Here is a 26,575-nt window from a genome sequence, read left to right on the forward strand (position 1 = left end):
TTTAGATTCCCCCCTACCTCTACCAGCATTGACTTCATTAAAGGGAGTGGGGAGAAAGGATTGATTTGTACCTTTCATTCCAAACTTTGATCGCCGTCCATATTTGTTGATCATAATAAATAGGACCACCAGGAGAACACAGGCAAAAGCCGCAAGACCCACTGCGATAGATACCTATAAAGAACATCCTGGATGTTAGAGGCTCTTGAATGCTCAAAATCACTTTGTCTTAATAGAAGTAATCTTATTTTTACAGTCACTGATGAGAATTCTGAAAGTAACTAAATGATTAAAATAATTAAACTGTCTTCATGTCAAATAAAGCAAGAACAACATAAATGTTATAAGTTTCTCTTACATATTAAAATGAAAGAGAAGCATATTTATATGCATATTTATATGATTCAGAGAGAAAGAAATAGATAAACTTAAGAAATACATGACAGTACAAGAAACCATCAGGAGCAAGGAAAAGAATAAAGCTATAGCAGAACAAGGAACATGCATTCAACTTTTTTCCCTGTTAAATTAATAACACATCCTTCAGAGGTAAGTATTAGAAAGGTTTGGCACACTGTTTAATTCCTTTAAAAAATCTAATTAAATATATTATTGCTCTAGAATTCAACTAATTGAGTTAAATACCTTCCAATATTTGAGCTCAATTATTATTGTGCCCTTTGCTGTTGGACCAAGTTGTCAAGTCATTTTATTTTGCTCATCCACCAATATAATATTCAAAAAAATATAATTACAGCCATCCCACTAAGATAATTATCGAAAGGTTACAAAAAACACTAAAATTTGGATCAATTGTACAAATTAAAATTTTAATACCATTATTAAGTTTTTGCTATTTATTTCCATTAAGGTGCTGCCCACCTCCAACAGAATCTAAGAGACTCACGGTGTAACAGTCTTAAAACTAAGATGGAAAGTTTCAAGTTTTAAAGAGAAAAGTGAATAGAGTGGAAATGTATATAATCTGGGCAAAAGTATAGAGATATAACTGAAGATAAATTTTAAAAGCTAACATGAATTATAAAATCACTATGTCACCAAGATCTACAGATAATAATCTATGTGTAAAATTAATATTGCAAGTATATGAATTATAACAAATGAATTATCATCATCATCATTTAATTTAATTTAAAAGACTCTAAAGGTACCAACTGCAATTCCTGGCTTTCTGCACTATTAAGAAGTCTACTACTCTTAAAGTTGCCAAGTTTGAAGACCCTTGATCTAGAACTCTGCTCCAGTTAGGTCTAAACAAAGGACAAATTGGCTAAAGAATTCTCTTACACTGATAAAAAAAATACATTTACAAAAACTGTCACATAATATAGATACAATAAATAGTGAAGGGAAACTAATATATATGTCTCTCTGTGTGTGTGTCTCTGTGTGTGTATATATCTCTCTGTGTCTCTCTCTCTGTATGTAGTTTTCTTAATACTCAACAGAGAGCATTTGTTTGGAGCCAATGATGGTCAAAGATATGGAGCTAATCTGAAACCTGGCATCAATCACTCCTGGGAACAAATTTCCATTTCCATTTGTACACCTTGGTGAACTTTCCTTCTGCATCAAAATAAGCAAAGGGGAATGAAGAAGCTGAAGGCAATTTAAATCAAAACATTATATATTTAAACCAACAGCCCTCAAAATGCCAAAGGGCTTATGATACTTTACAGGATAATCAATTCAGCTGGCAGACATTTTAAGGCAGCAAAGGACCACAGTCATAAATGGGAAGTACTAATAGGAAAAAAAAATGCATTATAATCAGTACAATACTTGTACCAGCTAAAGAAAGGCATTTTGTGATAGTTTTATCCAGAAGGGCAGTTATATTTAAAGCACCTGAATATCTTGACACCTTTAAGAGTCACCTTTATAAAACAGAATTTATGAACTGGAATTGGATTCATCTGATGGAGGAGATTCCTATTGTACAAGTGTTTGTGCCTTACTGAACATATTTGCTTTTAACAATCACAACCAGCCCTTCCCGAGATGTTAAAATCTTGTTTGTGTTGTACAGTAATTCTTGATATAAGAAAGGACTTGTGTAAGAGTGCCATTAGATTCATCTGCAAATTGTTAGGAAACATGATGTTAACCACTTGAGGGCATTTCACACATTCCAGATTTTGTAAAGGGTGAGTATACTAACAACTACAAATGAAGCAATGTGTAAGTGAGGTCAAGTCATTTTGACAAAGAGGTCTGCCATGTTGGCATATTTAGCAGAAAGACAAGATTTGCTGCGGCCCCAATCAAAGTGGGAGGCCCAGGCTCTCTGCCATGTAATGGGAAAAATGACCCACAGACAACATTCAAGGCGAACAACAGGAGAAGTTGTGTATAGCTGAAAAAGTTTTGCAAAGGGTGGAAAGATAGCAATGGGATCCATAAATAAGGCAGGAGAAAAGCAAAAGAGAAAAGAATGAAAATTAGTTTTGCTGGAGGCAGCTCAAATACTTCTGGTAAACATATTGACAGATAATTTACCCTTCATTTTTGGGTGCACAGAAAGACTTCTCTTAAAAGACCTACTCTTCCTTATTGAGAAAATATTCTTTCTACTCTGTGCTTTGATTGTAAACCCGACTTATTTTCAAAATAAAATACACATTGCATAAAATAAAGAGATGTTTTCTTGCTTGCAGGATATTGTCTTCTCCAGTCTGGAATAATCCTCATATTTTATACATGTTGTGTTTTATCAGATCTGCCTAGGTTGGTTGGGTTTTTTTTCCTGCTTTCTTTTCTACAAGTGGAAATGTTGGGGAGCCAAAACAGGCCAGGGGGAAGGGGAACTTAAGGAACAGAAACTGCATGCAATGCACATGAGCGCCACAGCAAAAACAAGATATGACATTTTTCTCTGCCCTGGTATTCTATTTGCTCATTCAACTATATTTTTCCCTCAGCATCTTTCTTCTCTCCAAAGTGGTAATACCCCAAGGAATTCTTGAGCATCTGTTTTTGCTGTGTTTATCAAATGGCCCTAAGAATGGGAAGACATGCTTATTACAAATCAGGTATGGAGGGTTAGCACACATTGTGTTCTACAAGCTGAATGCAGCCAAATGCTCAGTGGTTAGATTCATATACTACACTAAACTAAAATAGGCTTTGCAAGGTTACAGCCCTGTGAGTTGAAAGAACCTGGTGATAGTCTTCCAAAGTAAGATGAATCAGGTCATCGTGTAAGCCACCATATGGTTTACATGTTCAGGGATAGATGATGATGTGAATGCAGCAACCATATTCAGATTTAGCATAGAAGCCACCAGTTTATCCACCCACTTTTCTTTACATAGAATTCCTAGGCACTTAATTACATAATCCCTTTGCACCAATGTCAAAGAACATTCAGACCCAGATATGCTGCTTACCGGTCAACAATGAGGCAAAAATGAAGCCTTTTTCAATTACCATTAAAACAAATAAATAATCTAGGCATTAAATCAGAAAGGGGAGAAGGGAGAGGGATGAAGGGCAGGGGAGCAGATCTGGACTGCAAAAACTGTCCTTTACAACAGGACGACTTTAGGTTAGGAATCCGATTTATGACCAGTGGTGGGATATGTTGGGAACTGCAGTTCAGCAGTATCTATTTTCCCATCTGAAATATTGGCAATTGTCAAATTAAATTAACAGATCACAGCCCAGAAGAACCAATTAGCTAAAGACATTTGGTTCTCGCACTAGCCTGGATATAAGAGTGAGAGATGATGATGATGTTTAAAATATCAATAAAATAATATTTTATTTTGATTTCAACACCTTAAACCTGCTCATCTGCAAGTTCCTAGAGGGATCCAAGTCCTTATTTCAGTGTGAGTGTGTCTCTGTGTGTGTTGAATAGGATTCCATTCACTGGGAAGTCATTTTACTTTCATAAACGGGCAGTCCAACTTATTGACCTTCTGTGATTCCCATGCTCCTGAGAAATAAGGACGTATTTAGTTTCCTTCTTGAAATCAGGCAGGAAGGAGGACTCTTTGCAACTCAAAAAGGCATGTCTGATGTTCTTTCTCCCAAGAGCTGTCAAGCAATCTCCTTTCCTAGGAATACATTCTAAAGAAGAGTCCTCTAAAGGAGAATGATAGGATGATATTTGTTTGATTCTGCAATCATACACATGACTATGTTCTATCCAGCAGCACAGTGCTAGATCAACAACATGGAAGCAGCTAGTAAACCAGAGCCCTGGCCAGGATTATTGATGATATGAGTGAGTTAGCTGGGCTTTGACTTATCATCTCAAGGGAACCCAGTAATTGTGGTTCATATGATATTTCTGGGTAGACAAGGTGTTAAGCTGCGGTCCCACAGAAACCTCCAAAATATAAATCAGCGGTTCAGATAAAATTATTTCCCACTGTGAAGTCACAAAGATCTTACCCCAAGGTGTCTTCCTCTGGCTTATGTGTCACTGTGATAAGAGGGGAAGGGCTTGGACTGTACTCATCTGAAACCAAAGGAACAAAAGAAAAAAAAAGTTTATTTCACAGCTCAGAAAAAATTGTACATACAAGATATTGTATTTCACATGGTATGTATATAATATATGATTAACTCTTAGAAAAATCCCTGTTCATTCCTTCCTACACCTACCCCAATATTGTCTTATAATTTATTTCCTTCCCACATCCAGTTGAAGCATCCTGTACTTATGTTTTTCCCATTTTTTCCCCCTGCTCGCTACTCCAAGTTGTATTAATGAATGTTCTACTCAGGAAGCTTTTAAAACAGTCTCTTTATTTCTAGGTTGATGCTGTTATTTGGATACTCCTCTCTCTCTGCTGTCATATTTATCTCAATTAATGGTTCTGCTGATCTAAATTAGCAATCTCTGCCATCCGTTGGTGAAAAGGCACAGAGAAGTTTAAGTTAACATCTTTTTAGAGTAACACCCTAACCCAGGCATCCAATCAACTTTTAAAAAATAACAAAAACTAAAAGGATGCTGAATTAGAGTTGGAAGGACCAAGATGGGCTGTCTTGGCTGGTATATTGCCTTTGGACATGTAGATTCCAACTCTTGAACCAATGACTATCTCCATGTCTGATAGAAGTTCTAAATTTCAGTTGTCTGTCCCTGGGACAAGTTCTTTTTTCCTGCAATCTTGATTTGGATGAAAGAAGAAAGAAAGGGAGCCCTCTCTCTTTTCCTACCCCCCCCTTTTTTTTAAAAAAATGCTAACTTTAATCTGATGACAATTTACACTTGTTTGTCAAAAGGAGCATATCCACTTTTCAGGGGCTGTCATGTTTTCTTCTGAAATGATATACGGTAGCTTGTGTGTGAAACCTACAGCAAAATGTCACAGTATGGAATGTGCCTAGTCAGGTGACCAGCCAGCCATGCCTTTTCTCAATATTCTTTTCCCTTCACTCATCTAGCTTTCCCTTTCGTGATCAATGAGAAAAGGTAACATCTTCAACAGAGCTGTTTCTGCGTTCTCTCCTCCCTCCCTCACCACCCCTCATTTCTTTTATTTTTACTTCCATTAAATCCCAGGAAAAGCTGGTACTGTTTTAGCTATATAAGCACTCATAACCTAAGGAGCTTTCCCTTAACAAATTAGGAAATACTAGTGCAGGGGTAGGCAACCTTGGCTCTTTTATGACTTGTGGACTTCAACTCCCAGAATTCCTGAGCCAGCATGTTCTGGGAGTTGAAATCCCCCAGTCATAAAAGAGCCAAGGTTGCCTGCCCCTGCACTAGTGTGATCTGCAGAAAAATTCAACTGGATGAAAGAAAATGTGCTTTAAATCTTTTTTTTTTCCTCAATGCAAAAGAGAATGTCACTGAAATTCTCCAGATTGAAGTGTGCACTCTAGCTCTTTTTTCGTGATGAAGTGCTTTTTATTTTTCAATCTCAGTGAATTCCCAATATTGTTCCCATCTTCATGCCCGCCAATTCAGTTAGACTGTATTATGTGAGCAGGTTTAACGCCTGGCAGATGCAAGCTTCAAGATTAAGGCTATATGTCATCAAACTGAAGTTAAAAATGTTATCCAGAGGAGCTGGATTAAAACATCACCCCACGTGCCATCGTTTGGTTAGTTCTGGTTTCGCCTTAATTCATCCACGGTGGTTAGTTTACAACTTATTATGCAATGCAGAACCAATACAATGTGATTTGTTCAATAAGCCACAGGTATGCGAAGCAACTCCAGCCAAGATTGTGTGAAAGCACACAATTCATGCATAATGCATGCGCAGAATCTAATTCATTCCCCAATAGGAGACAAATCATTCTTCAAAGGGATGCAACACCAGATTCCCAAAAGTTAAAGACGAGCAATCCTTTCTCTTTGATCTACAGTATGTCAACATACAACATGGCTAGAGGTCTGATCATCAGGTTAAAGGGAGCAGTTATTTCAATCCAGTCCTCTCAGTGCTTTGATTGGGATGTCCTAAAACCTCTGTGTAATGAAGCACTTTGTCAAGGGAGATATCCACACAACTCACATGTTACTTTTAGCAAACCTGCTGCCTTTATACCAGGGGTCTTCAAACGTGGCCCTTTTATGACTTGTGGACTTCAACTCCCAGAATTCCTCACCCAGCAAGCTTGGCTGAGGAATTCTGGGAGTTGAAGTCCGCAAGTCATAAAAGGGCCACATTTGAAGACCCCTGCTTTATACCCTCAAAAATATTTGGGTAAGCAATCCAGAGCTACTGAGAAACAGGTGGCATATAACTTAATAAAATTATTATGTTCAATTTTTTTTCCTGATTTCTCCCAGGGATGTCCTGCCCATGGATCCCTACCTAAAATTTGTTCTTACTGTTCTAACAAAAACAAAAATCCTTGGTTAAAGGTCTGAATAATGCAGAGGAATTGTAGTCTGGTCAAACAGGCAAGGAAATAACTTACATGTGACAAAGATATCTGAAATGCCTGTAAAAAACAAAACAGAGATAAAGACGAAGGGAGGAGAGAGAGAGAGAGAAAGAGAGAGAGAATGGTTATTAGTATCATTGGAGAACAATTGTGATGCTATTAGTAAACAGTAAGCTACTGGCTGAATTCCGCTTCTCTGATTTAAAAGAATTTTCAAATAAGTCTTGAAATAGGGTATATGAAGGCATATGAAGGGGTGGGTGTTGAGTAGGAAGTAGCCCCATGCCCTAATTTACAGAGGACATTACAGACAACATTCCTCTATAAAAAAAATCTTCTGTTTTAGAAGGCTGCTTCAGATCTGATTTACAAAATAATGGGAGTTAAAGGAGCCCAATTTAGCTATCAATTGTTAATATTTAATAATCAGGCACAGTCTTCCCCATTACAGGATAGTGAACTAAAATCTTATTTAAATTATATTAGCTGCATTAAAATCTACCATATGCAAGAGTCATCCCCTTTAATTAATAATTATATATTCAAGATGGACAATATTTAATATTTATTGCTACGTATATATAGGGATGTGGGTCTATACATATGTTGTACATCGTATGTTTTAGGTGTGTGTCATGTATGTGTTTCACTTTGAGAGCGGGCAACTAAATTTCATTTTTGATGTGTGCCATTGTGCCCACAGTATAAAAATGACAATAAAGGTTATCTTATCTTATCTTGTCTTTTTAGAAGTGGTATGTAAGTAGCTATACTTAAAGTATTCCAAGCTAATTAGATGCAGAGTGGAATTCAGGGTGCGTATTTGGTCTCCAAACCAAAAACTCTGCTTATCCGTAGAGCTTAATATTGGAGTGTCCAATCTTGGCAATTTTGAGACCTGTGGACTCCCTAAATTCCGCAGTCAGCATGGGGAAATGGTTTCAAAACAACACATGCTATTTGTGTGAATTGCACCTTAGTTAGAAGCTTATCTGCCCAGAAATTCTAAATGCATTTTTCTCTATCTTAACAACTTCTTCAACCATAAGATTTGGATTTTTAATCCGCTCTATATATCATTAATAAGGTTCCATGAAGACAAAACACAAATAATAAATCAGGGTATCTCTGGCATTGTGCTTTCCCTATATTACAAAATGTCAACTTTTATTGTGGGAGGTGACTAATAGGTGCTCTGCATTCTTATGACAGCAGGCCAGATGGTAATATGCATGTCTAAATGCCTGAAAAAAAAAACAATTCCACTAGGACTTTCTTAAGATAAAAAGAAGAAAGCAATATGTAAATCCTGTTGCTTTAGCTACACGGCAACCTCATTTGTTGAAAAGAGAAAAAGGTGTTAATTCTGGACTCTTATTCATGCTCTTATAGACAGAGCAACTTTTTGGGGGGCAGTTATTCCTGCATAGAAGAGCAGAATTACAGAATAACGAAGTTGGAAGTGACCTTGGAGGTCCTCTAGTCCAACAGGAGACCCTATACCATTCTGGACAAATGACTATCCAGTCTATCCAATGATGAAACACTGACAACTTCTGGTAACTTCTGGAGGCAAACTGTTCCACTGATTAATTGTTCTCACTGTCAGGAAAGTTCTCCTTAGTTCTAGGTTGGATCTTTCTTTGAAAAGTTTCCATCCATTCCTTCTTGATTTTCCCTTTATGGGCAACTGGACAAAAGATTGCTTAGTCGGTCATCCAACTTTCAACAAGAGCCAGCCAGATCATCTCCAAACAGCTGACCTACTGATAACGTTCCCCATTTATGTATCTCCCCGGATCCACTACTCAAAGGTATTATCCTTCTGAACATGGAAGTTCCATTTAGTTACTGCATCAAATAGCTCTAATAGGTTTGCCTTCCATTCATTACCAAAACCCCCCTTTTAAAGGTCATCCACAAGGAGACCCTTCCTCACAGGTTGCGGTGATGAATTCTATCAGTTAATCGAGGGTATGTGGCGTTTCATTTTGGAAATTTAACTTTAATATGATCCAATCAAACTCTTAATCAACTTTCCGAATCAAAGCAACGATTCAGTTAAAATTGTCAGATCAAATCAGATAGTCTGGATGTCTTTTGTACATGCACTTATTAGTATCTGGAGTGGTTCAGTTGAAACCAGATTTGATCCAGTAGCTTCAGTTTTTATTTTGGGGCAGGGAGATAAGAGTTAGATCTGGGTTATGCTGTTTACGATAGCTTTTCAAGTGGGGCCTTCTCCAAGAGATTTGGAAACCAAGAATTGAAACCCTAGCCGGGCATGACTCATGTGTTAGTGAGATTTGTTAGGAAAAGGAGGAACAGAAGGAGCACCATCACCGTTCAAGCCAAGAGGAATTTCTCTTTTCTTCTACTTGGAAAAAAGCTGCAAAATCTTCCTCAGTAACAGAAACACTGTAGTAAATTATTTACTACAAATGGCACTGAAGGCAAAATTAAATTAAATTAAATATTCACATTGTACTGTTCCACTTTGGTTGTTGTCCTAATGTTATTGCTTATTCATTCATTAGGGATACTTCCCACCTTTCTTTCGGGAGCTGAATTTGTTCTTCACAGTAACCATCCTTTAGAGGTAGGCTAGGCTAGGCTGAGAGACAATAACTGGCCTAGAATCAACACTCAGTCGCTGGGCTCAGTCCTCATCTTTGGGGGGGGGGAGTCCATTCCATAGAGAAGAAATTAGGTACTCCACATTGCATGTAAACAAACTTTATTATGTGCTGTAAAGAAATTTGATGTGCACTTAGAGTTACACAGTGCAAATAGAGTAATTTTTTTAAAAACCCAAGTGGAGCAGCACAATATGAATATTGCATATTGTCTAATTGGATCCTCCTATTATAAAGCTTCCTTTATGTTTTGCATTTATATGTCTCAACCAAAATGTAATATAAGCACTCACCCCTTTAATTCTCAGCATTACTCTTGAAATGAAGGAGGCTAGCCCCATATCATTTCATTGGTTAGATTTATACCCCGACTTTCAACAAAAGCTCAAACTGATGTTCATTACAATCTCTCCATAAGTTTATCCCCATATTAAAAAACAAACAAACATCTGGGATGGGATGGGTTGGGCCAAGAGGCAATGATGGTCCAAAGTTCTCAGTTGAACTTGCATGATTGAGGCTGAACATCAATTTAGTTTCCCCGCTAACCATGCTGACTTTGGAGTACACAGATGTCATCATTTAAAAAATTGCATTTTTAAAAAAGTGCACTTGTAACCCCTATATATATATATATATATATATATATATATATATATATATATATATATATATTAAAAAGATACAAAAAAGCTTGCCCGCCCCTTGCTATAAACTTGTCAATCTCTCACTTGGAAATGGTTTCTCCAAAAAATGTCCTCTGACGGTCTGGTTGGCTGTTCCCAAGTAGTTGGTAGCCACGATGGTGTAGTTGCCATTGTTGTAATGAGTGGGATGGTTGAACAGCAAACAGCCATCTGTGATATCCCCACCCTGGTAGACATCCATGTGGATGAAGGCCGTCTGTCTAAGAAACTGGCCATTGTACAGCCAATGAATTTGGGGTGGAGGGTTCCCATGCACCGAAAACTCAATACAGTGTTCCATATGCCGAATAGGTTCCAGTAGGCTGAGGATACGGGGAGGAGCTAAATAGTGGAAGAGAGAGGCAAACAAACATTAACGGTCGTCCAAAAGTGTTAAGGAGGAAAAAAAATCACAGATGGACCATGTTTTCTCTAAACTCTGTTGAAAGCACAACTGGATTCAACTTTCAAATAGTCAAACATTCCATTTGTACTTTAAGATCATGTAAAGTCTCATCTGCAATATATTAAAATATACATTTTCCTAACAAGGAAGGAAGGAAGGAAGGAAGGAAGGAAGGAAGGAAGGAAGGAAGGAAGGAAGGAAGGAAGGAAGGAAGGGAGAAAGAATTAGAAAAGGAGGGAGGGAGGGAGGGAGGGAGGAAGGAAGGATTAGAAAAGGAGGGAGGGAGAGAGGGAGGGAGGGAGGGAGGGAGGAAGGAAGGAAGGAAGGAAGGAAGGAAGGAAGGAAGGAAGGAAGGGTGGGTATTAAGTTGGGGGTGCTTTGCATCTAAATTTCCCTGAATGGCAAACAGTTCAGCTCCTGATAATATAGGCTGGGAAAGCTGTGGCCTACATATGATATGAAACTTGCTTGATTTTTTATGAGCAATGCAACAGAAAATAGAGAAAATAAACCTGGAATCAAAGATTTCAAACTCTTTAAATTATAGCATGATGATATACTGCAAGGGTGGACAATGCCATGGCCTAAATGGTACATATCCTTCTCCAAGGTTGGGTTACCAAAATTAAGTGGCAAAACCCACAGATTCCCCCACCTTTCTTTTGCAGGTTTTGTACAGAAATAAGAAAATAATATTGCATTTTAAAATCGTGGAAAAATTGCCAACACTGTCCTGTTTCTAGCAGTTCTTGAAACCTATGTAAATGTAAACAATGTGGATGTAAACAAACCATGGCCTAGTCACAACAAGGAAAAAGCCCATTCCTTAAATATTTCAGTACAGTTTGGTATATGCAATCAACTGAGTTTACATAATGCAGCTTTAAGTCATTTGATAGGACTATCAATATTATGGACCATTCAGATCCTTTTCAATATTTCATTTATTGCTTTCTTGCTACACACGGGTAGAAATCTACATTTATACTACTGTGTATAAAAACAGGCTGTACGGGATTCCATAGGCATTCTGTGGAGATTTCTGCCACTCACATGATCCAGAAAGGCAAGTAAGTACATGCATATTAGCACAGATTTCCAAGGATATGACTCATCTCATTCAAATGTTAGAGCCTTCACCCAAATATAAGTCTCTTCACTGTCAAATTCTCAGACTGAAAGCCACAGTGGACCAGTTAGCATGCCACAAGAGAAGCTTCAAAAAGGAAAAGTGAAGCTACATGTGCATTTGAAGTCTACTGGCAGCTTAATGCATCTTTTTAATTTTTACTTGCTGCCAAACTCAGCAGGCCATTACTATTAGAAGTGAGCAACGCTTTTTCAGTCTGACAGCTGCACTGGGAATTTCATTAATATGCTGAGTGAAAGTTGTATTAAGTCTACGTTGGGATGAAGAATCTGAGGTCCTTCAGATGTTTCTTAACTACAGCTCCCAGAAATCCCAACTGGAAGCAGGCTTAATGTTGGATTGATTTCTGATGCTGGGAATTGCAGTTCCACAACATCCAAGGGCCACCTTACTCTATGCTGTAAGCTGGCCATTGTAAGTACTAATATTGCTCTTCCATTTTTCATCCTAATAAATCCTGGAAGAATCTCAACATACTTGCAAGAAATGTCCCAGGTCTCAATACACACACATATTTTTTTAAAGGACAGGTTCTCCAGCTAAGTTCTGACTCAGGAAAAGTGCACAAAATCCTCCCATAATGGAATTTTCCCTCTTTGAACCCATCTCTTCTCCCCTCCCCCATTGACTTACAGTATACAGTGAGAAGTACGCTGGCATTAGACATTCCTACCACATTCTCAGCTATGCATGTGAGCAGGAACCCATTGTCTTCACTGGTTACATTCACCAGGGTTAAATTGATGGAATGAACATTAGTCCAGTTGGCATTTGTCTGAAAATCACCAGCAGAAAGATAGTTAACATCAAATAAATAAGAACTGATCCCACCTCGACTGAATGTCCCAGAACAGCCTTGCCCAAATAGATGAGATTCAACTGACATCAGTTTGTCGAGTGATTGTTCAAAGTTACAATGGCACTGAAAAAGAGTGACTTATGACTGTTTTTCACACTTACGACCGTTGCAGCGTCCCCATAATCACGTGATCAAAATTCATCTGCATGGCAACTGGTTCATACTTTATGACTGTTGCTGTATCCCAGAGTCACGTGATCTCTTTTTGTGACCTTCTGACAAGCAACGTCAATGGGGGAAGCCAGATTCACTTAACAACCATGTTGCTAACTTAACAACTGCAGGGATTCACTTCACTGTAGCAAGAAAGGGGCAAAATGGGGCAAAATTGACTAACAACAGAAATTTTGGGCTCAGTTGTGGCTATACGTTGAGGACCACCAGTATATTCCATAAATCTGAAAAGCATCCAGATTGGAGCACACGGCTTTAAAGCACAACATTAAACTTTTTATAAATACCCCAAACCGTCTGAAATTAAAGGATGAAAGAAAGAAAAACCTTTGACATGATTCCCCAGGTAGGCAGAATAATTGTTTGAAATTCTTTTGGGGAAAAAAGCAAGGGAGCTTCGTTATTATTAAGCAAAAATCAAGAACATTGGGGCATAAGCTCAAATTGACAGGAGGGAAGTTCCGAAGTCATGTTAGGAAGTGTCACTTTACAGAAAGAGTAGTGGAAGCTTGAAACCAACTTCCAGAGGAGGTAGTGGATCAAAAATCAGTAACTGAGTTTAAACACGCTCGGACCAAACACATGTCCATCATCCAACAAAAATAAAAATAATATAGGAAGGAAGGAAGGAAGGAAGGAAGGAAGGAAGGAAGGAAGGAAGGAAGGAAAGGAAGGAAGGAAGGAAAGGAAGGAAGGAGAGAGAGAGGAGGGAGGGAGGGATGAAGGAAGGAGGAGGAGGTAGGGGGGAAGGAAGGAAGGAAAGAAGGAGGGAGGGAGGAAGGAGGGAGGGAGGGGGAGTGAAGGAAGGAAGGAAAGAAGGAGGGAGGGAGGAAGGAAGGAAGGAAAGAAAGAAAGAGGGAGGGAGGAGGAAGGAAGGAAGGAAGGAAAGAAAGAGGGAGGGAGGGAGCGAGGGAGCGAGGGATGAAGGAAGGAAGGAAAGGAGGGAGAGAGAGCGAAGGAAGGAAGGAAGGAAGGAAGGAAGGAAGGAAGGAAGGAAGGAAGGAAGGAAGGAAAATGAACTCAAAGGGCAGACTTGATGGACCACTAAGTCTTTCTATGTTGTCAGTTTTCTATGTTTCAATTTAACTTTATCTTCTTACCTGATGCGTGTTGATAGAGCGCAGGTTGACCACAATCCAGTCAACATCTGGCAAAGGAGAACCGGACCCATTGCATGTGATAACAGCATTTTCACCTTCACAGACGGTCAGATTCACATGGCTGACACTGATCTCGGGCAAATCTGGAGGAAGCCAGCCAACATCAACATGGTTATGTCAAGAGATGTTTAACCAAAGCAGATCAACATAAATTACAACCCTCATTTTCCTAAACTGGTTTTAAACCTAATCTGACTTACAACGTTGTAAACTGAGAGCCTGGGGAGACGTAAAGTATTTTATACTTCCCATATTTCTACAGCGTTGATATGTCTCAGGGAGAAAATTTATTTTTCTACTACCCTTGTACTGGAAATCCCAATTTAGGTAAGAGATGCTGGACATATTGCAGTACACTATGTTCGCAATTATGTACAACCGCAGTAGAGTTGTCTTCATTCTTAACCACTGTACAGAAATGGTAGTGAATGCTAATGGATCTTTTTGTTTTTCAAGAATCCTCATAAAGAAAAATGTACAGCTGAACTCCATCTAGACACATTCAATCCAAATAAAACCTTTATTTCATATAAGGACTAATAAGGATAAGAAGCTGATAGTTAGAAGGCTATAGAATGTTCCCCATATAGCAACAATAGCCATCCTGGCTACAATAAACATTGTTTTAAAAATCCATAGATGCAAACATGACATGACAGTTGGCTACATGAAGCATTCCTTTAAGGTACACAAGACTCTTTGTTGGAGAATATTTTTTTTTATAAATAAAGAAATCATTATTTACTAAAGCAAACCAACTAGGCTGGTCTTCTGGGAACTATCACAAAGTGTGCAACTTTGTCAAATTACCAATAACTCTTCATCAGGCAAAATAATTAAGAGGCCTGGAAAAAAAGGGGGGGGAGAAGCAGCAGGAAAACACGTGGCTGATCTTAAAGTCGCATCTGTCCTAGATTAAATTCTTGATACAGTGAATGTCAAATTGAGTTTTCTTGGGGATCATGGGTGGCTTTTCTAAAGCTTTCTGGAAAAGATAAGTAGGTTTGTGCAAATTCACCATCTGGGAAAATATGCATACACCTGTTTTCACAGTTGCCATTCTTCGTAAGGTGCATAGATCCCATAGTTTACAGCTAATCCTTGACCGACAACCAGCCATCTAGTGAATGTCCAAAGTTACAACAGCACTGGAAAAATGATTTATGACCATTTTTCACACTTACAACCGTTGCAACATCCCTGAGGTCACACGATCAAAATTCAGACGCTTTGCAACTGGTTCATCTTTGTGACCGTTGCAGTGTCCCAAAATCATGTGATCCCCTTTTGCGCCCTTCTGACATGCAAAATCAATGGGGAAGCCAGATTCACTTAACAACCGTGTTACCAATTTAACAACTGCAAGCAGTTTACTTAACAACTGTTTTGCTTAGCCACAAAGGTCTTGGGCTCAACTGTAGTCGTAAGTCAAAGACTATCTGTACATGGCCAAAGCAAAACACCATAGCTTCTTCACCCCACTCTTTAGAAACTATTCCCCTATGCAAGAGGTAGGCAACCTTGGCTCTTTTATGACTCGTGGACTTCAACTCCCAGAATTCCTCAGCCAGCATGGGGGAACTATGGCCCCCTCATGCAACTCCCAGAATTCCTGAGCCAGCATGGCTCAGCATGGAAACCTCTCCCTTTCCCCTCAGCATGGCTGGCTCAGGAATTCTGGGAGTTGAAGTCCACGAGTCATAAAAGAGCCAAGGTTGCCTACCCTGTTTTGCTTTGAGGAGATGTCTTATTACCAATTGAAGCTTCCTTTATTTTATTACCAATTGAAGCTCCAGGCAGACACACACATCCAGAGAGAAACTTCAACAATATATTTTAAAAAGAGTGCAACCCATGCAGGAGTCCAGAACTCTGTTCCCCCTTTTCTCCTGCATTTTAACACACTCACATCTCAATCATGTTTCCATAGCAACTCAACATGCTCAATTCCTATTAAACTGCTTTAGAATCACCTTTTTCCTCCTTCTCCATGTTTCCTTCCTAAATAATTGTTATTTTTTTTTTCTTTGAAATCTCCAGATCAACTGATACCTCTTCTCTTCCAGGTGGGGGGTGCCATTTTGACTGTCTAAACAGCATCCATCACAGCTTGAGTATGAGAAGTAGAGAGAATAATTTAGTAACTGGGGAGTCCTCGGTGTTCTCTGAGCTTGATTATTTGCTTGCAGATGTTTTATTACCTAACTAGGAAACATCATTAGTGCTAGTCTATCATCCACGATGTTACCCACCTAGATAATGAAACAGGTTCAAAGAACACAAGGGACTCCAGAGTTCAACCTGAGTTATAGAGATTAGAGTTTAGTAAGCTAGCCTCCACTCAATCATGGAGACACAAGCTTGGATAGAGAAAGCTAAGAATCGCTTTCACACTGGATTACTCACACAAACAAGAAGAACTCCAATTAAGATGGAAGTATCTAAGCAAGGAGAGCTTGCCTTCCAGTTGTCTTGGGGAGAACTACAGGGGCAGGCAGAGATTGAAATTTATTACCTTGCTTAGGAAATTAATGTTCATAAATCCACTCCAGGTTAGAGCAAGTAATGTTTTCCCAGTTCACCTTTGCTGTGGATTCAGTGGTCTTAAATGGTCCCTTCCAGCTTTAAACATTTATGATTTCCTCCCCCAAAAAACAGATCTTCTTTGAAATAATACGCGAAAACAAATTCTCATAAATCAAATTAAATGGCTCTCTGGTGGAAATATTGTACTGGAATTCTGGTCATCAATATAATATACCAAAGAGATGTAAGCACGAATCTCTTTTTCTCTTAATTTAAATTGATACAGGAAGATACGGGTGTCCTTGGAATTAAGATGCTTGAATTGAAACAGTTTCCTTGGCAACAGGGATCTCTTTACTATCATCCCCTATTTTCATGCTTAAGAATGGCTCTCCTTACAAGCCACCCCTCTTTGATGGGGTTGCTTTTGCTCCCCAGCAAATCAAATCAAAGCAAAACAGAACAAATGGAAACTCTTTTCATTTGACTTGAACCTAGACAGGTTTTTCAGTATATTGTTCTGTTTTCCAAGAGCAACAGCAAGAATTAATCTGTTCCTATCAAAGCTACCCTTACTTGGAACTTCATCATTGTCAAGGGTAACTCGAAGGCTACTGAAATTATTTTCTCCTTTTAGGAACTGAAACTGCACTCAACAGCTCTCATGGGAAAGTCAAGGACTTGGCTTGAGTAGATATTTTTACTGCCGATAGTAAACACTTCTAGTAACAAAGATCAGCTTCTACAGACTCTAGGAATGTCATCATACATATTTCCATGGGTTCAAAAGTTTAAATACTGAATTCACAACAATAAATATTATTATTCTATCTTATCAGCAAACTGTAAAACTAACACAGAGAAAAGAGTAGGACATATTCGTAATAAATCACCACCCCTGCAGTCAATCCCAATCTAGGGTAGTCTATCCTTTTCAATAAGGTCTTTCATACAAAAATGGCAATCTTGCTAATTTTGTCACCCTTTCAGATTATTTTACATAATGATCTGTCAAGCACACAGAAAAAAAAAATCAGGACCATACATTAAGTTGCAGTTCAGAAGATTTATTGTCCAAGCCTATAAATAAGAATCTAATTAACTAAAGTGCAAGACTAAATTGGTGTCAGATAAATGGATTTCAATAGGGGTTGGACTTAAACCATTTGTGGGAATGTAAGGACTCTAGGCTGATTACCTGCTTAATTCCACCTCCACCCCCAGCTCTGCCTGACCTTCTCTTACATGATCCTTGTTTTCTCCCAGGATGCTTGTTTTCCATCTTGCTACCTCCAGCCTTCATTGCCATAGAAATGCACACATGCGCATGTTCTCAAGAATTTAGCATCTAATATCTATATCCTTCCATCTACTTCCCAAAGCATATAGTTCGGTCATAATTTTAATTAGTATTTTGCTTGGAGTCAGAAGAGTTACAACTTTCCTGGTCCTGATAAAAATCTACCCAGGATTAATATTAATTAAACAAGAAAGACAGACATGAGCATCAAAATGTAATTTGAACCTTTATAGGAAGGAAGGAATCTTAATTCTTGCACCAAGAATTCTTATCTTACTCTGTTCTGTTTTGCTTTTTATTTGATGCATAAGCTGAGATATATACAGTATTTGAATATTTGAAAGCATCCACTATGGGTGGATCCACAGTGCATTAGTTTCACTTTGGAATTAAGACCAGGCAGTGTAGAATTCCAAGATCTGGGGACAAATCTGGAAGGGAATAATTTTAGAAGCATTTCTCCTTATGTATTATTCAAGTGCTATGTGAGGACTTTTACCCAGAGGCAAATAAATGAAACTGGTAGCCATGTATATCATTGATGTTCTGGTTCTTATCTTTTCCATCTGTTCTTTAAAAAAAAAAAGAACAAGAAAGAAAGCCACATGCAATTCTAGAATATACGGAGGAGAGCCACAAAGATGCAGCTGTTCAAAATCTCAGGAGATTCCTAATAAATAGGTTTGGCTGACACACAAGGTGGTAAAGCCAAAGATACCTTGATGAGAGGACCAGAAAAAAGCTGCAACTGCTACTAAAAAATAAAAGATAGCAACAGTATGCATAAGCACATCAGTGTATACCTGTGCAGATTAGACAGAAAGTTATTTGAGAAATTTGAACTTGGGAGAAGAAATTGATCTGAACTGTGCTTCCTAAAGAAATGGGCAGATCCAAATTCATTTATTAATCTGCTTTGAATGCATCCAAACATTCCAGGGAAGTTCTTAGCTCAAAAATAGAAATAGTAAAAGATATTTTAAGTTATGTATTTTAGAAATTCATATTTAAGTGTGTGAGAGAGATGATAGAGAGAGAGAGAGAGAGAGAGAGAGAGAGAGAGAGATAATAAATGGGAGGGATGAATGTATGTGAAATGAAAATGGACCAGAAGTTCATTGGTGCAATCAATGAATCAATTAGAGATGTGGGGAAAAGGATTTCTCTAATTATTTTAGAGCAGATTTTTCTCCTAGTCTCTTGAAAAATTAATAATTCTCTATGCACCTCAATTTTGTAATGCTTATTCACCAATGTATATCACTCAGTAATAATTAGCAGGAAATAATAATAATCACTGCACCCCACTCATTTGCCATTCTCCCCAGTTTTCCAGACGTAATCAGGTTTGCGTGAGCCCTTGCAAACCCATATACTGCAGTATTTTTGGATTTTCAGGCACAGTAATTACAACTCTGTACACACACACACACACACACACACACACACCAATATTCCTGCAATTGTGGAGTTATTTGAGCATGCTGATCCTCTCTGCATTGATAATGGTGCTATTTGGTCTACGTGAGCAATGACTCAAAGCCTGAAAATCAGAAGTAGAAGGAAAGATAACAATGCTGGAAGATCAACAGGTGCCCAATTATATACACTTCCTTACCACACTGGTTGATATTCAGCTCCTGTATGTGTATGTGACTGGTCTCCATGCTTGTGCAGTACAAGTCCTGGTTCTGCAAATTGGCTTCTTCTCTCTCCTGCCACAGCTGGATCCAACGGATATCACAGCTGCAGTTAAAAATATTATTTTCCAACTTCCTGCGTAGAAAGAGAAAGTTTAGATTGTGAGAAAAGAGAAGCAAAAGGCAAAATACCCAGTTCCATAGCCCAGTTCAGATATGACATGAAGGTGAGGATAATGTAAAACTCTGATTCATTTAGCACCCACCTCCATGATAGTAAACCTAACTGTATAACAGGTATTGATAGGTATTGATTGACATTCTCCATAGAAAATTTTAGAATTTTTCATTTGTGCTATAGAATAACAGAGTTGGAACGGACCTTGGAGGTCTTCTAGTCCAACCCCCTGCTCAAGCAGGAAACCCTATACCATTTCAGACAAATGGTTGTCCAATCTCTTCTTAATCAACAATGATTCAGATTAATCAACTAAACTTCAGTTGATTAATCTATTGGATTCGATGGGAAACCTCACAGCCATTACTAGCTTAGTGTGCCGATAACAGTACTGGGGAGGATCAAAATGAGACCATCATTACTGAATTATCTTTACTGAATTTAAGTCTTAGCTTTCCCCCCCCCCCCTTTGAAATATCTCCTGTTTCTTGTTCTAAACACCTTGACATTCATAAGGTCATGCAGGGATCATGAGTTTTCATTTAGCTTGTCTCCTCTTCTCCTTGCCCAGACATGCTCAATAAATTCAGGACTATATCCATAATACCCCTGTCTTAATGCATTGACGATGAGCTCCTGCTGCTTAAGGAGATGGGGCAACTTACAAGCCATCATGCAATTTAATTGAATGAAGCAGCCAACTTTGTATATTGTTTGACCTCATTGACCCAGCTGGCAATGCTGATGTTTTAATGTATTTTGTTTAAAAGACACTTACATTTTATATACTGATATTTTTTTATTATTATTGATATTTTACAACTAGCAGCATTGCTGTATGCCTGAAAGTATATTTGCTTTCCCTTAAGAATTTACAGTTTCCATGCAAAAGATAGTGCTGATAGATCTCTTGTGGGCATCTAGAAGCCAAAACAGAGTATTTGAATACTGGTAAAATGTTCAAAAAGAAGCAGAAGTAATATTAAAAATAATAGGAATGACAGGAAACCAAAAACAGTGCCCAAGTTGGCTCACTTTCTTTACCCGTGTTTCCCTGAAAATAAGACCAGGTCTTATATTAATTTTTGCTCCAAAAGACCAGAAGGCAATGGTTGGAAACTGATCATGGGCGCTCAATCACTGGAGGTTTTTAAGAAGAGACTGGACAGCCACTTGTCTGAAATGGTATAGGATCTCCTGCTTGAACAGGGGGCTGGACTAGAAGACCTCCAAGGTCCTTTCCAGCTCTATTCTATTCTATCCTGGTTAGGGCTTATATTCAGGAAAATACGGTACTAAATGCATCCATCTGGCTGCCGATCTTAACTGGGGCTTATACAGTACTATGAGCATCCTGAAAAATCATGGTAGGGCTTATTTTCCGGTTGGGTCTTATTTTGGGGGAAATAGGGTATCAGTTTTTTATTTTCTTCTCTTTCTTTGCTATGAACTAGAGCTGGACCAACTGGACTAGGGATGGTTATAATGCCAAATGAAAGGCAGGGTGAGAACAGTATTGGTGGTTTGAAACCACATATTGAGTTTTATCCTGAAGGCAGAAAGAGGCTTAACTTTCTGTTTACTGAGTGTATTTAGATCTTTTCTTTCTTTCTTTCTTTCTTTCTTTCTTTCTTTCTTTCTTTCTTTCTTTCTTTCTTTCTTTCTTTCTTTCCTTTCTCTCTCTCTTCCTTCTTTCCTCTCTCCTTCCTTCCTTCCTTCCTTCCTCTAGCTAGCTAGCTAGCTAGCTATCATCTATCTATCTATCTATCTATCTATCTATCTATCTATCTATCTATCTATCTATCAAAATTTATTTGCCACCTATCTCATATCCAATAATTCTGGGCTACTTACAGCATAAAACATTGAAGCAGAAAAGTCAGTCATTGAATACAGCAGATTCTATAGCATCATACTATTTTATACTCAGTTCGCTATGTTTGTTCCCTTTAAGTATCAGGAAACACAGCCACAGTATTTTCAGCTCTTTAATCCAAGAGACTGTTATTTTATTAACAGCCAGTGCAGTCTAGTAGACAAGGTGTTGAACTGGGACTAGGGAGACTGGGATCCAATCCCTATTTTTCCGCAAATTTCACTGGTTGATTTATGGAGCCTACTATTACTTTACTCCAATCTTTTTCTGAGGATTGCTGAGAGATTATAATCTGGAAGATCCACTTTATATACCCCTCTGAACTCAAGAAAGATGGAATTAAATTTAATGTGAAGAAGAAAGAGGAAGCCATAGGAATAAGACAAGAAAATATCTTGGGCTGAATCAGTGTTTCTAAACTTGGTAACTTGAAGATATGTGAACGTCAATGCCCAGAATTCTCCAGCCAGCCCTCTGGAGTTGAAATCCATACTTATTCAAGTTGCCAAGTTTGAGAAACATGGTTTTAATTGGAGGAATCCCATAATTTGGAGCCTAGTTCCCTTTGCTTGCCAAGTCTATGTTCTGCCCCGTAGCAATTGTCCTTGCAAGGGTTTTTCCTACTTCCCTGAATTTATGCATGGACTTAGCGCTGTAGACAATTCCAAAGTAAAAAATAAAGATATTATAAATACTTTCCCCTAAAACTGGCCTGCTAGGGAGAGCTGCTATTGCAACCCTTCAGAAGCAGAACTGTAAGTAATATAACACAGCCTTTTGGATCATTCCTAATGCATGAGATTCTCCTATGAATAATGTAAAAACCCCACGCTGGAGAAAAGGGATTCCTCCATTGGCTTGGCCTAGCAGTATTGATAGTATAATGCAGCTAATGGCAATACTTAAGGGGGCTTTTGTGCAAATTAACTCCCAGCTTTTTACTGGACATAGCACATGTTTAATAGTGTACTAGTGTTCTTCTCCTTTGGGACTTAACCAATGTTGAGTTTCTTCTTTTTTTTAACATATATATCGCTTGGTCACCTCCTAAGTAAATATAAGGAGAGGGTGAAAGGGGAGTGCTTCGCTTAACACTGCATTCGGTGTGGTAGGACTGATCTACAGGTACTCCTTGACTTACAACAGCTTGTTCAAAGATACAATAGCCCTGAAAAATGTGAGTTACGACCGTTTTTCATAGTTACGACCTTTGCAGCATCCCTGTGGTCACGTGATCAAAATTCAGAGGCTGGGCAATGATGTAACAACGGTTACACTGTCCCGGGGTTATGGGATCCCCTTTTGTGACATTCTGACAATCAAAGACAACGGGGAACTCAGATTCGCTTAAGAACCGGGTTCCTAACGTATCAACTGCCAGGATTCACTTAACAAACTGTGGCAAGAAAAGTCGTGAAATGGGGCAAAACTCACTTAATAAATGTCTCACTTAACAACAAAAATTTGGGGCGCCATTGAGGTCATAAGTCAAGGCCTACCTGTATTTCACCTCCACACTTAGTTTGTGCTGTGGACAAGATCTTCTCTACCTCACAAAGCATTTAGAAAATACTAGCCATCTTTACCGGCAATCCCTTCTCAAAAGACAAACATTCAACACACATTCAGGTAGTCTTCAGCTTATGGCCAGTTGCTTAGCAACTGTCAGACGTTATGATGGATCCCCTCCCCAAAAGAATATCCAATTTTGAAGTTACACTGGTCACACTCCCTCCCCCACGGTCACATGATTGCAATATGGATGCTTGGAAACCGGATGACGTAACACGACCACATTTTAAACATTTTGTTTTGCTGGTTTCCTGCATTTACTTTCAGTTTCTGAAAAGAAAAAATTCATTAGGTGTAATGGATTTGCTTAATGACGTGGCGTTCACTTTATGAGTGCCACAAAAAAATGTGATAAACTCAATCTATAATTGAGCTCAGAATTATAGTCATAAATCGAGGGCTATCTGTAGAAAAGTCACTTTGAACCGTGAGATGGGCAGCAAATGAATTGGATAAAGAAAGAAAGAAATACATAAATAAATACGAATGATGAAGCAAAGGAGAATGGCCAGCCTGTTCCACTGTTTAGGATTGTTTTACTTTGAGGCCTGGTTTTCTTGCTCATTTCACACTCTGCACATACCCTGGAGGTGAGATCAAGAGCTTCCCTCTTCAAATAGAGGAATTCTGCCAAAGTTGCTAAAGAATTAGAAAGAAGTTCAATCACAAATTTTTCCCTATCAGATTGATTGAAACCTGATGTATGAGGAGGAAGAATTTCTTTGCTTTGCACTAGTTTGACTAAAGTAATAAAGAAGAAACTAGAAACATTACACATTCAAAAGAGTTTCCGTGTAAGTGGGGGTAAATTAGTTCTATTCTTAGCACCCTTTTCAGAGTTATTTTTCCTTTAGTTGTGGCCATCTGCTTAAGAACCACAGAAGTTGGAGCTGGACCCAGACTGGAAATTTCCTCCTCAGGAGATGTGATTCAGCACAGTGTATTCTTGGAAAGGGCAAGTGAGTTTGAAGTGGCATTTTAATTTGTATAAGAGTAGTGAAGAAAAAGGATGGAGATGGGACAAGCTTGGAGGGAGACTTGTTTTACAATGAGCTTCAAAGAAGGATTAAAGACTTCCAAGGAAGCAAAGGGCTATGATTTGGTTGTTATCAGAAACATGGAGTGAGTATTTACTTTTTGAGTATGGCATTTGTTGAATAAAGGTTGAAAAGATCATTACTTCTGAATTTGTTTTCTGCCACTTCTTGCGTCTGCTAAAAATACATTTGCTTTTATGATTTTGTTTCAAAGAAAAATAACAGGTTACAGGTTTCTCATGACTAGGGGATGCTATTCCTTCTCTTGTTTAAAGCTGAGATGACCAAAAGCTATCTCTGAATGTCTTATCTTTCATTGTTGAGAGTCCCTTGGACTGCAAGGAGATCAAACCAATCAGTCCTGAAGGAAATCAACTCTTACTGGTCTTTGGAATGACAGATACTGAAACTGTAGCTCCAATACTTTGGCCACTTGATATGAAGCAAAGACTCATTGGAAAAGACCTTGATGTTGGGGAAGACTGAAGGCAAAAGGAGAAGAAGACAGCAGAGGACGAAATGGTTAGACAGTGTCTTGGATGCAATGAACATGAATTTGGGCAAACTCCAGGAGGCAATGGAGGATGGAATCACGAAGTCAGACACAGCGACTGAATAACACTTCTCTCCAATCATTCTTATCTTCCCTGCCTTCCATTAAATACTAATGGGAAGACTACTATAAGAAACTTTCTCAGATTGGGAAGTGTGTATGGCAAGGGAGACCTCAGAGTGATGATCAGATGTGCAACAGAAAACATCAACACTATTGTTATTATTGTTGTATTATTGTATTATTTTTGAACTGCATTGTATTGCTGTTGTTCTACTATTAATAGCTCCAAGAAGAAGATATTTTGACAACCAAGTAGAACAACTTAGGAAGAAAAAGTATGAGAAACGACAAACAGATTTTGGCAGAATATTGGATATTGCTCTGCCATGGAAGATCTGTGTTCACTCCTCCAGTTAAGTGGACTAAGAAACTATACTGGGGGAGATATATCTATCTTGCCTTCTCCTTGCTTTTATCCCAATGCCTGCAAGTTTTAATTGTGAAAAGTATAGCACAGTGGGAAAAAATGGACATAGAAGCCGTGTTTCCAATGGTAGACATATTTACTTTAAGATACATTGGAGAGTCTAAACCACTAGGCTCAGGCAGGCAAAGCCAAGATATCATATTTTCTGGCATATGACTTTCTAAAGCGTTGAAATCAGCGCTGAAGTCGGGGGTCATCTTATACGCCGAGTCTCCTTATACGCCGGAAAATACGTTAATTAGAGGAAACTAGAAATCACTAATTTCTAAACACACATAGACACAAAATTACAGAACCTTCAGAATAAGGTAGAAAAAATAAACCTTTTTATGCAATGGAGGAACGTTTAGCCAAACCTTAGAAAGCCACACATTTCAGATGATAATTAGAGAGAACCTGAATGCAGAAAGGAATACATTATGGCTCTAAAAGCTTCAAAACATCCTCTCAAGGCTGCTGTATGAGCCAATACAGACCTTGGTTCCAAAAAGAGCCCCCTGGTGGTGCAGTAATTAGAATACAATATTGCAGGCTAACTCTGCCCACAGCCTGGAGTTCGATCCTAAAAGGCTCAAGGTTGACTCAGCCTTCCCTCCTTCATAGCTTGGTAAAATGCGGACCCAGATTTTCAGGGACGATATGCTGACATTGCAAACTGCCCAGAGAGGGCTGCCCAGCACTATGGAGCGATATATCAATCTAAGTTGCTATTGCTAACAAGCAAAACAAAAGCCGCTACTTTATTTTATTGTCCATCAGCTCCTCATATGGAGCTCCTCTAATAGCTGGACAAAGTTACTGGATATGCGCTGCGTTTTAGCAAAGATCACCCCTCTCACTCAGGCCTGGTATCTCTGTTCTGTAAACCCTGGTTCCACTTAAAATCCAATCTGAAAACTCCATTGCCACAAACCAATTCTCTTCCTTCAAGCTATTAACCGAAACAAGACAAGAAAATGTTGATGCTGCCATTAGCACAGGGGATCAATTCCAATGTCAGCGTTTTAGCCAGATGCCCTTGCTGAGAATGAGCATTGCTTTATCTATGCAATATGGCCAATTGCTCTTTTTCTTCATTTAACCACTCGACAGCAAGGAAAAATAGTAATGAAATATGCTGCGCTTACATGGATGGTTACAGGCAGACTTTCCTTGGGGATTATTTTCTTCTTCTTCTTCTTCTTCTTCTTCTTCTTCTTCTTCTTCTTCTTCTTCTTCTTCTTCTTCTTCTTCTTCTTCTTCTTCTTCTTCTTCTTCTTCTTCTTCCTTCTTCTTCTTCTTCTTCTTCTTCTTCTTCTTCTTCTTCTTCTTCTTCTCCTCCTCCTCCTCCTCCTCCTCCTCCTCCTCCTCCTCCTCCTCCTTCTTCTTCTATAAGTCACTTCTCATTTACAGTTTTATTGATCTCAGGTAAGGGATAGGAATGGGATATTCCCGTGGTCTTCTAGGATGAATC

At 38.6% G+C, this 26,575-nt stretch overlaps 1 protein-coding gene across 2 annotated transcripts in view; it reads right to left on the minus strand.

Moving 5' to 3' along the window:
• The window catches only part of NTRK3 (neurotrophic receptor tyrosine kinase 3), a 295,014-nt gene that overhangs the window by 165,944 nt on the left and 102,495 nt on the right, over window positions 1-26,575 (minus strand). For both annotated transcript variants that reach the window (XM_039358815.1, XM_039358816.1), the window contains exons 5-12: window positions 19,395-19,552; window positions 13,891-14,033; window positions 12,391-12,532; window positions 10,247-10,543; window positions 6,913-6,936; window positions 4,423-4,489; window position 4,017; window positions 72-174 (exon numbers count right to left, since the gene is read on the minus strand). In XM_039358815.1, the coding sequence (XP_039214749.1) occupies window positions 72-174; window position 4,017; window positions 4,423-4,489; window positions 6,913-6,936; window positions 10,247-10,543; window positions 12,391-12,532; window positions 13,891-14,033; window positions 19,395-19,552 (935 nt within the window). The remainder of the gene's footprint in view (window positions 1-71; window positions 175-4,016; window positions 4,018-4,422; window positions 4,490-6,912; window positions 6,937-10,246; window positions 10,544-12,390; window positions 12,533-13,890; window positions 14,034-19,394; window positions 19,553-26,575) is intronic.

The sequence above is a fragment of the Crotalus tigris genome, unplaced genomic scaffold (assembly GCF_016545835.1).
Source record: "Crotalus tigris isolate CLP2741 ecotype Arizona unplaced genomic scaffold, ASM1654583v1 scf7180000019068.10715455, whole genome shotgun sequence".
NCBI classification, from domain to species: domain Eukaryota; kingdom Metazoa; phylum Chordata; class Lepidosauria; order Squamata; family Viperidae; genus Crotalus; species Crotalus tigris.